General features: G+C 34.3%; 1 protein-coding gene across 7 annotated transcripts; it reads right to left on the minus strand.

Moving 5' to 3' along the window:
• Positions 1-914: 914 nt before the first annotated feature.
• LOC107945938 (protein LATE ELONGATED HYPOCOTYL) lies at positions 915-9,305 on the minus strand. 7 transcript variants are annotated; one of them, XM_041106785.1, is made up of 10 exons: positions 8,933-9,305; positions 8,621-8,646; positions 8,171-8,362; positions 7,933-8,044; positions 7,691-7,752; positions 3,226-3,447; positions 2,948-3,136; positions 2,531-2,863; positions 1,688-2,413; positions 915-1,591 (listed from the first exon to the last, which is right to left on the minus strand). In XM_041106785.1, exons 3-10 carry the CDS (start codon positions 8,207-8,209, stop codon positions 1,175-1,177), a joined length of 2,100 nt encoding a protein of 699 aa, XP_040962719.1. In that variant the 5' UTR covers positions 8,210-8,362; positions 8,621-8,646; positions 8,933-9,305; the 3' UTR covers positions 915-1,174. The 7 variants fall into 7 exon arrangements, with proteins under 7 accessions (XP_040962719.1, XP_040962715.1, XP_040962716.1 ...); XM_041106781.1 differs by having other exon boundaries at positions 1,688-2,863; XM_041106782.1 differs by having other exon boundaries at positions 1,688-2,863; positions 8,552-8,646; positions 8,933-9,274.
• Between the last annotated feature and the right edge of the window lie 2,625 nt (positions 9,306-11,930).

The raw sequence follows: 11,930 nt of genomic DNA on the forward strand, positions 1-11,930 counted from the left end.
TAATATTTAAATTGGTACCTGTTAAGGGGTCAGCTCCTTAGGGCAGCCAATTCGAACTCTACAATCGATAGTATCGTACTGATATTAAGGTTTTGTCCCCAACCTCCAAGGAGAGTCGTGTACAGTTCAGTAGGGGAGTACCTTAGTTGATAGAAATAGGTACTTGCAAAACTCGAAAAAAATGTCAATATAAGGTGTGTAAATAATAAAAAAGGTACTTGGGCACCGCAAAATTCAAGACACCAAGATACCTCTATTATTATTCACACACCCTATACTCTCATTTCTCCCAAATCTTGCAACCAACTAAATTACCCCTTTAATGAATCGTACATTGCTCTCCACAAAAGCTAGGGAAAAAACCTCAATACAAGGATAACCATCAGTTGTTGAGGGACCGGATCAACTGCCCGACCAACCACACTTCAAATACTTCCACTAAAAGAGCCAATCCCCCATCAATAGTACCTTTTTTTTTTCGGTTCAGACTATACTCAAATTTGATTTCATCACATCGTTAATCTTGAATGACATGGACCAATCAGATTTAAACACATGGGACACATCATGTCATCAACTGATGTACCACGTGTAATAAATTGATTGGACCACATAATCCAATTTTAAAAGAGCTACAAAAAATTGACTAAAACCTGTAAGAAAAGCCAAATTCAAGTAACAATTCGGACAAATATGTTACATATGTACCAATTTGAACATCGAAACCAAATTCAGGTATCAAAAAATATATCTACCCAGAAAAAACGAAGCATAAAAACAGTTAAACTATGAATCAGTGGGGCAATCTGTTTAAATTGCCTTTTCATTGCATAAAAAAGGTTTCAGCTTCAGCTAGAGTTCACTAAGCAAAAGGTAGAAGAATAATGATAAAGAAAGGCATTCAGATTCAGTACTTACTTTAAATGCTTCCATCTCAGAGGGAGTTTTTTAACTGCAGTTGCAAGCATAAAAAAGTCCAGGAAAGCGAATAAGTCAATGTAGATATTAGATAGTACACAACACCACCTACACGAAAAGTCTCGTGAGCTGCAATCGAATAAAAGTCTTTTAAGATCAACATATGAAAAGGAAATAAGATATGGGGGAAGAACATTAGAGGTTGCATTCAACAAACAAACTTTGCCCTTGTTAATTGTATGCAATTGTGTAAAAGTCAAGTTGAAGCTTCCCCTTCCAAGCGTACCCTCTTGGGACCTTTCTCTTCACCTTGACTGCCGGTGTTCATCACTCTGTTTTCTTTGGCTTCCACAGAACACCTTTTGTAAGGTTTAAATCCAGTTCGGCCAGCTTTTAGTTTTGAATGTCCTAATCCAATAGTCAGCAGGCCCTCTTCTGTAGTGTTCTTGTCTCTTGATAATGCATTTTTCACAGTTTCTTGATGATCAGAACAAGAACCCAATGTCTTGCTGTTGAGATCTAAAGTTGATATTTCTTCATCTTCCTCAGCTGGATTTTGCTTGTCTTCACCTATATTTTCCTTTTGCTGCCCCTTGCTCTTGCCATCATGTGGAGGAGAAAAGCTTTGCGGGAGTACCTCTCGGGAGAAGAGGGCTTGAAAAGCTAGCCGCCCCTGGATAAGTAGTGGAGCCATACAGTGACAATGGTACAATACAATTAGAATAATAATTAAAGTTAAGCTAATGGGAAAATTGAGATATCGACTCACCTCTTCAGATACCTCCTTCCAAGAATCACTCAGGTTGCTATTGCTTCTACTACTACGACGGCTACATTCAACTTGTGGATGATTTGGGTCAGCTCCTTTTGAATCTTCCTTGTCTTTTTCATGTTTTTCTAACGCATCTGTCTCTACCTCACTGCTTGAAGGAGTGTTGGAGCCACATGAGGACCGGTCAACTTGTTTTTTGTTCTTTGTTTTATTTGCATCCTGAGGCTCAATTACTTCAGCAGCCATCTCATCATCGGTAGCTTTCACTCCAGTATTCACTTTTGCATCTCCTCTCTCTTCACAGTCCGACGATGATGAAGTAGGTGATTTAGATGATGAATGCTGACCTTGCAAAGCTTCAGAGTTTTCGGGGTCTAGTTGCTCAACCTGCAGAGATAGAGCTTGATCAGTTTTACCCTTTTGTTCTGTCTTGGCAGCTGGAGGTTGACCATTCTCCATTGGTGGAACTGCAGCAGTGGATGCAGGAAAACAGGTAAAGCCTGTATGCAGAGGAGCACATACAGGAAACAGTCCATGGGCGGCCCACCATGCAGTTGCAGCTGCTACAGTTGCAGCAGCAATTGCAGCCATACTTGGAGCAGAGTTGAATTGTCTAGATGGGAAACCTCCTAAGCCGCATGCAGGAGAATCGCCTGAGCTTTCAATATTCGCATAAGGCCAAAATCTTGCTGCAAAGCTTGCTGCTGCATGGGCAGCTGGATTCTGTAACAAAGTAGATACAATGAGACTGGAAAAAGTGGAGGAGACATGTAGAAATGATCGATAGTCCTGTTGATTTGGGCGAAGATGCATAAAGGGAGTGTGAAAAGGTGGCAGTGCCTGCTGAGTTGATCTCGGAGCATTATTCTGATGTTCAGTAGCTGCAGATGCAGCTAGATTTGCAGACAGGTTAGGTCCATGAACATCGCCCATAGGGTGAAATACAGAATCCTGAAATGACATATCCAGGGAAGGATTTTGAGCACATGTTCTCAGGCTTCCATCTAGGACATGCACAGAAACATGTCGAGGAAAATTTTGAGCGGCTTGCATTTCATCTGCACATAAAGCACCATCCAAATCATCTTTTCTCTGGACTTGAGCTGGTTTATCATATGAAGTGCAAGAATACTCCAGGTTTGAGGCCGTACTTGTACCATTATCATGAATTTTCTGTTGGACATTAAGTATATAAGCTTTATAAATTTCTTTAAGTTCAAGAGAGACATAGAATACATGTTTGTCATGATTTACTACCTCTTTTGGAGAAGGTACAAACTCCCTAAATGTGCAAGAGCTTTTGAGTGCTGCTGACGCTGGTATAAAATTCTTATTCATGGAAGAAGCAGAGGAGCAATTTGCTTCGTGGAGAAGGGTAAAAACCCCAGAGCAACTCTCGTCTTGATTTTCTTTCAGATTTGTAGCCTTTTCATCTCCATTAGGTCTCTGACATAAAAGATATATTTGAAAAGCTTAGGTAAAAAAGGGAACATATCTAAAGGTGAGAATGAAGTAGTTGAGTAGGAGAAAGAAACCTCTGGAAGTGGTTCTTTCTCCAAGTCCAACACTTGCTTGCAACGTGAAGAAGATATCGGTGTTTCAGATTTTCCATCCTTAGCTCCATCCTGTACTGTGGTAGCAGCACCGGTTTTTCGAGGATAAGGATTGTTTGGTTTTCTTTTAGGGCGTGGTGGTGGAATCTCTATGTCAAGAGCTTGACCTATTGGTACACCTTTAGCAAGTGCCTCCTTCTCCAACTGAGAATGGAATACTGTCAGTAGCATCAATCAAATGAAAATATAGAAAAGGAGATTACAGAAGGTGCCAATGAAGAATCAAATTTCTAAAATTAACTGTGTGTGACACTACAATATACTATAGGAATAGCATAATTCAATGCAACATGATAATATCTAACCGGAATAATACCAAACATCATCAGGAAACAAGAAGCCCATGCATATAATTGCTCTAACATCTCCTTAATATGGATGTTTTATCATGATAATATCTCACACAGGAGGTTCGTACAAAATTTTATACTCCTGTTGTCAATTAATATGGCTTATTTTATAACATAATATTAGATTTATCCGCTTCTCACCAAATAATTAAAATCCATCAGCCAAATTTATACAACATTTGTTTTACCCAGCTTCCAGAAAGTACATCGCAATTGTGTCCTTCAAATCAGGTAAGCTCATACCAAAAGGTGAATCCTCTAAAGCACTTTTAAAGAGTCATCAAAAAGAAAAATCGATTCCTTTAAGTCTATCACATGTCCCCTGAAGAATAGTACGCTATCTAACATTTGACTGTAGCAGACATACACCCAGGCCATAGTTGACCATATACATACACCAAGACTGACTAAATAAAAAAAGGGGGCTGGTTTAGCCAAGCAGGCAGTTCTGCTTGGCTAAACCAACCCCCATTTTACTAGAAGAAAACTTAAAATTGTATATATAGAGGGAGAGAGGATTACTCCATTCAGATGGAAAGAAAATTACCAGTGGCTTCTTAAGAATCAGAGTCTAAGTTCTGCATAAACAAGTTTAATCCTTCATATTGCCAACTTATCCCATATAATGTGAATCAAACTATCCATGATGTTCTTTTGTCAAGTAAAATTGATATCATTAATGGTTAGAACTTCATACTGAAGAAAGTATTTCACAAAGCTTTAACCATAATATCTTGAACGATCTTCATTTGCTTACCCTCCTGATAAGATTCATCAATTATGAGCTAATTGAGATAAAAATGTTCGAAACTACTAACGACAGAATGTGTGCATTTGTTTGTGGACTCAGAAATTTGAAAGGAAAAAAAATGCAATGCATTACCATGTACCTAACTTTAACATAATTGGCAGGTGACTGCCAATACCTGCAAGAAATAAGTCTTTACAGACGTGAGTTAAGTGAAAAAATAAGAGGGAGGACTGGAAAATTGGAAAGAAAATGAAATTGAGTGTGCTAGATAAGAAAGGAAAGAGAGAGAAAAGAAAACAAAAGAGGTACCAGTTTTCATCCTAATGCACAAAAACAAATCATTCCAAATTGGAATGATAAGAGGAGAGAAATGAGAGACAAAAGTTAATTCAAAATTATGCATTTTTCAAAAGTTTCATTTTCTTTCATCTCATTTTTCAACTCAATGGAAAGAACAGTACTTTTTTCTTTTAATTTTTCCATGTTACCAAGCACACCAATGGAAAGAAAAAAGATACTATTTTCTATCTTTCTAGTCTTCCAATTTTTCATCTTTCCAATTTTCTCTTAGCTCTACTAAGCAAAGCCAAAGAGAAGAATCCAATAAAATTTTATGAGTGATACCTTTTACTGAAGATGCATACCACATTCATTAAATTATTAGTAAATTTACGCTTTGGTCACTGAATATCAAAAAGTTACAAAATGGTCATTAGACTATTCGAAAGCTTTCATTTAAGTCACTGAATTATTCGAAAGTTTTTATTTAACTCATTGGGCTGTTAAGTTTTTTTTTTTTAAAAAAGGCCATCTAGTAAGCTCCAACCAACAATTAGACTATCAGTACGGTGGATTAGTACCCGTTGACGAGTAGAAGAACATACCTCAAATCCAAGTTGATCTGACGGTCACTGTTGGAGATCAGAGAAGAAAGCTGTTTGAATTTTGGTTCGTGGATTCATGACGTTTAAAGTTGTTTCATGAAAGAAAAACTGAATTATTGAAGAAAAGGGGAATGAGAGTTTTCGTTTAATGCAGACGGTGCAAACAGATAGGACCATGCAGCAGAGATTTTAACAGTCCAATGACTTAAATGAAAACTTTTGAATAGTTCAATGACCATTTTGTAACTTTTTAAAGTTGAGTGACCAAAACGTAAACTTACCAATAGTTTAATGTCCTTGGGTGTAGTTTACCCGTAACTTTTATGAGTGATTCCTTTTATTGAAAATGCATACCAAATTCACTACAGAAGGATAATCTCTTCAAATGGACGTATGGGATGCATGCCTCAAGTCTAGCACCACAATTAGCTACAAGGCACATCTAACAAACATGCCCCTCCTAAGCTTGGCTGAAAAAAATTAAGGTACTATGGGAAGAATGATCCCACTATTCACCTAGTAGGTATAATATAGTTTCCAGTTATGACTCATATTTCAGATGAAAAGAAAAATATGCATATCAGCATTTTATGTTCCTCATTACCAAGAAAGGAAATTAGTTTTGTGTCATAAATGGTTAATCTATATAGATGTATGATCCTTAGCCTTAAATGAGTAGCCTATCCTGTATTTCAAACTCTCCCAATTCCCAAAAATGGAAGAAAGAAAAATAAAATTCATATTATAGATCTAACAAGTCTCTGGTTCGAACTCGGTAATATTGCTAATGTTTAAAGAGATTTCTCACCAGTAATCTGAACACATCAACTCACTCTAGAATTCAAAAAATTATATCCTTCATCATAAGACGTGTGGAATCCCTGCTAGCACTAACTACTAATCAACATATTCCACTCTGATGTTAGAAGATCATTTGGCATATGAGATCAACATCATCAAACACATCTTGACTCACAAAGGGGAAAAAAGTCCTTTTTCTAGAAGTAAATCAAGACCTTCAGCTAGGCTCGATATAAAAACAGCCTTAAACTAAATTTTAAACTTCCACCACATAAAGGAGACAATGGAGAGAAGGAAATAAAATGCAAAAAAAGAAAAAAAGAAGAAGAAGAAGAAGACAAAAGCCCTTCAGATATTGTCTTGAAAGAATGTGATACTTGCCCTCATAAAAGTTTTAACAAAAATGATCCTGAAATTGAAGACTAGATGTGAAACTTGCCACTATAAAAGCTTTAACAGAAAACGATCCTAAAATTGAAGACAACTATCAAATTTACTCTAGGTTCAGATTCATTTTAACCCATGGATGCTGATGCATTGAACTATTAGCAACCTTGAGATACCCTAAACATGAAGGACACACTAATAGGTAATCCTAATTGCAAATGACTGGCATACTACCCATTGATGCCAAAGAATTCAATTTGCAGCAGAGCCAACATCTTGGCATATAATATAACAACGAAGAACATGGTAGTTGGGCCCAGCCCAAATTCACTTCTTACTACCATTCCCGAAACAAAATTTTCTTATTACTTCATAATGGTCTATATTCACTCTCTATGCAAATTTAGACTACATGTGCCTACATTACCCGTATGTGTCAAGTAACAAAATATATTAAATTTCCTCTGCTGTAGTAGATTAAGTACAAATTTGCATCAGCAAATTCAAAAGTGATCAGACAAGTGGATGCCTTGTGCACAAAAGCTGGTGAAATGCCTATTAGAAAGAAAAGAACCATTTATAACAACTTAAAAAATGAAACACACCCCTTTTTTTTCAGACAGGTCAGACTCCTTGGGTGACAAACCTATTTGCATAGCCAATCTCATAAAGAGTCCAAATAAATAAAATTCATATAGCTGACATCTCCAAAACCAAATTTGTAGAGATGATAAAGGCTATCACCCTAAATATGATTTATAAAAATTAGTATTTAGTAGCTCAGATTCTCATCTAACTCAAGTTGGTGCCTGCCTATAGAATAAATAAACTCCAGTGTGCTTCTTCACATGATTACAATTTTAATCATTGATATGCAACTGATGTTTTTGACGAAGAAAACTATGTAATCTCTTCATATATTAGGCATTAACTCTTTCTCCTCGATCTATTAGTTGAATATGCCAAGGAAACCTCCTATATTTTCTTTGTTGTTTTAAATCAACAAAATTGCTTATACAAGAGGGAAAACTGAAGTAGAGAATAATCAGTAAGATTTCCCAACCATTCAAGATTGTGCAGTTGACGAATCGATATCTTATTTATTTCAAGAAAAGACATGATTTAAGCGGCAGAAAAAACCATTGAACATAAGCATAAGCATAAGCATAAGCATAAGCATAAGCATAAGCATAAACAAGAAGGAACCAAATGACCTTTGAAAAGAATTTTTGAGCATGACTCCTGATCTGCACAGCAGTCTTTGTTCCTATGTGTTCTGAAAATCACCACGTAAAAGAAAAAGGGAAAAAATCTCCAATTACGACAATAAATAACAAAAGCATTTAATTTTTCAGTCCTAACAGATATATCCAACAAATCTTAGCCCACAATAACAATAGTTCTAAAATGACAGCGGCAATTGAAATATTACTGAGAGGGAAAAGCAAGTAAACACCTTCAATGCGTTGCCAAGCTCGTCCATAGAGCTTCAAAGCCTCTAGGAACCTATTATGCTCCTCCTCAGTCCATCTTTCACGTTGTTTGGTAATAGTATAAGGCTTCCTAGTCTATCATTCAACATAAAAGTTCAATGGTCCAAATAATAACAACAAAACCTCCATTTTTTACAAGTCTAACAAGCAAACCTTAAAAGCAAAAAATAAAAATACTCAATTTATTTTGATAATTAATACCTTAATAACGAGTTCTTCCCCAGAAGAGTATGTGTCCATTGACAGGACCTGGGCAGCGCTACCGCTGCTTCAAATCCTCTCTAACGAGCAACGGGTAAAACACAAACCTCCTTTCATTTCTTTGGACATTCAATACTACAAATAGTAAAGCCGTTTTTGAACTCCACAAAACCTGATGACTGCTATTTACTACTGCAAAAACACAAAAGCCAACGACAACAATCGATAGAGATCCGTCTCTGTTTTCTATTACTACTCCAACTAATATTACTGCCTCATCATTTAATAAATTTTTACTAGTTTAATTAACATATAGTAAACTTCAGGTGAAAGCTAACTATCCAGAGAATTAAAATAGAAATAAAAAATTTAAGTATCCACCGTAACAGAGAGAAGAGACGGCTTCTTCCAATTAAATTAAAACAAAATTCCTTTATTCAGAATCCTCACCAAAACGAACCCGTAGACACCAATACCTTTCGAGAAATGACAAAAAAAAAGAAGTGTTAATTAGTAATCAATAACACACTCCTACTTTCTCGTATTAGTAACAACCAATAACAATAATTCTTTACCTTCTGTTTGGTTACCAAGAAAAAAAAACAAAAGAATTCAATCGTTTTCCTTTTTGTCTCTCTACTCAACTTCGTATAAACAACTTAATTTTTTTAAAACTCAGCTGAGCAGAGCGAAAACGATCATTTTAAGCAACCAAACGGAGAGCAAACAAAGCCCTAGAAATGAAGTGCAAACTGAAAATACCTCGAGAAATAGCCATGGAGGATGAGAACACTGGAAACAACGATCACGCATGAAAAAATGAGTTCACCGGAAACCAGTCGGAAAATTCATAGTTTCCGGCAATGAAAAAAACATCGGAATCTACAGAAATTGGAAAAGCAGAACTTGAAGAAAGCAAAGCAAAAGAAGTGAAAACAAGCTCTTCTTTTTGTGAGAATTAAAACACAAAAAAGACTACGAGAAATCTCAGCCACTATAATTTCATGTGGATTTATTTTTCTGGAAAATTTTTGAAAATAAAAAAATTTTGGGGGAGTTTAATTTGAGGCTGGAAAAGAGTGAACGGTATGTACAGAACATAGAGATGCATTAGATGTTGCCAAGCGGCAGTAATTTAGTGGCTGATTCAACTAAAGCCCACCCTTGCGCTTTTTCCCTTAATTTTTTAGTTTTTCTTTTTGCCCTTTGGCCAATAGCTCCTAATTCCTACCTTCGTCTTCGAATTTCAGCCACAAGTTGCTATGCTCTTTGGGGTTAAATCCGTAAAATTGACTCTAGCTTTGCCACGTGGTGCCCGACGTCAACGTTTTGGCGATTCGTGGCACAGGTGGTCAGTACGTGGCGGTTCAGGGGCTGCTGCGGAGTCAAAAGCCACCGGGTTTGCGACCATATTAGCCAGGATCTACGGTGATGATTTTAAGATTGCATCACATTCCTATGCATTGCTCCCTTTTTCGTTCTTTCTTTTTCTCTTTTTCTTTCCTTATGTGATAAGAATAGCAGCTTGGGTTATCGGTTCAAGCTATAAGAATAAAAGTATGATAATCAAAATTTAGATTTGGGTTTTATAAGACTAAAGTTGTTTATATATATTTTTTAATATATAAGATAAAATTTACCGGAATGGGTCACTTTAAATTTTATTTATCGGAATGGGCTAAAAAACCCAAAACGTGCTTACGTGGAAACATTTTAAGGGGACACGCTTTCCCCGTGTCAACAAAAACGCACTAATGTGGACGCGCTTTTGCTCGTTCTCAAATTAAATTTTCAAAAAATATCATTTTTTTAAATATTATAAAAATATACCAAATTTTTTTAAAAATTTACGAGAATAAAGGCTTAAAGTGACAACATCATTTTTTTTAAAAGTGTCACCAATTAATATGGAAATAAAACTTACAAAGCAAATCCTTATATAAACTCAAAGTCTCATTTCCCTTGTTTTCTTAAGCAATGTGGGATATGAGATATGTGTATATATAGACTAATGAATAGGTTTGTAGCTTGTTCTTAAACAATATGATATTTTTCCCTCTTTTAACTAACAACATGAGATTAAATGCTACACATATTTTATAATTTTGTTTACAAAACAATTTCTATTTTTTTATATTTTGTTAACATTTTCTCATATCATAAAATTATCTTTTGAGATCTTTAATCTTGTTGCATTTTAGAATTGTTAGCATATACAAAAGAACTATTAAAAAAAAAACAAATTGCACATATAAAACTTGTACATGCAATAATCTTCTATTCAATTTTAAATGTTTGAAGTTAATATCAATGCAATTCTAATTTTTAAAATAATTTTCCATGATTTAAATTTAGAAGTTATACTTTTAATTTTTTTATTTTTTTATTTTATATTATAAATGTTTGATTAATAAATAAATGGTGAGTATTTTGTATTCAAATAGTACTTTTTTGTAATTTTAAAAATTTGATATATATTTTTTAAATATTTATTTATTTTTAATATTTTACTATACTCATTAATTTTTTAATTCTAATTTTAATTTAATTTTCATCACCTAATGAATGCTGATAAATTTATTTCAGATGTATTTTAATTAGATAGATAATCTATTTAAACATAGTATATTAATTATGTCAAATAAGCTATTTTTATAGAAATTTATAATATACATAAAATATAATTATTATTTTTCATATTTTTTTATCTAGATCAAATTACATTAGTAGTCACTTAACTATGCTTTTTTAGCTATCAAATTATAAAAACTTACAAAATGATCACTCAACTATTAGTATTTTTTAAAATATTTTTTTAAAATATTTTACCATACTCATTTTATATTTTATAATTTTTTTTACTTATAGAGTTTAAAAGTTTTATTTATAACAATGTTAACTTTTTGTAAAAAAAAAATTTAAACTCTAAGTAAAAAAATATAAAATATAGTGTAGCCTTTAATCTCACATTGTTAATTAAAAGAGGAAGGAATCTCACATTGTTTAGGAATAAGTTGGAAACATATTCATGAGTCTATATATACACATATCTCATATCCTACATTGTTTAAGAAAACAAGTGAAATGAGACTTTGGGTCTATATAAAGATTTGCTTTGTAAGTTTTATTTCGATATTAATTGGTGACACCTTAAAAAAAATGGTGTTGTCACTTTGAGCCTTTTTAAAGGTTTATTCTCGTAAATTTAAAAAAAATGGTTTATTTTTATAATATTTAAAAAAATGACCTTTTTTGAAAATTTAATTTGAGAACGAGCAAAAGTGTGTCCATGCCAACGCATTTTTGTTGACATGGGGAAAGCGTGTCTCTGTCAGCGTGCTTTTATGAAATTTCCTGTAACGCCCCAAAATTTCTAATTTCGTTATTGTAAAAATATGACACAAATATTTGTTAGCTTTAGTGGTTATGTGTTTTGTGAGTGTTTGAGAGGTCCCAAGTTTAAGCCTTTGCTTGGGCAAATTTTGGTATTTTGAATGAATTAGGCCTTACTCTTGTTTAGTAGGCTTTTATTTGATTATTGGATAAATTATATTAGAATGAGTTTGCTAGTCTGGTGGTTAAACAATGTATTATTATGGTGAAGGTCTTGTGTTTAAATCCCTAAGCAGACAAGGGTATTATTTTTTTCTTTTGCTTAGATTTCGGGATAGAGTTGTGTAATAGGGGGATTCTGAGTAGTGGATGTGTAGTGGGAATTAGGGGAGAAGATTAAGGGCTTTTGGGGGTTATCGGGATTTTT

The sequence above is a fragment of the Gossypium hirsutum genome, chromosome D12 (assembly GCF_007990345.1).
Source record: "Gossypium hirsutum isolate 1008001.06 chromosome D12, Gossypium_hirsutum_v2.1, whole genome shotgun sequence".
Classification (NCBI taxonomy): Eukaryota; Viridiplantae; Streptophyta; class Magnoliopsida; order Malvales; family Malvaceae; genus Gossypium; species Gossypium hirsutum.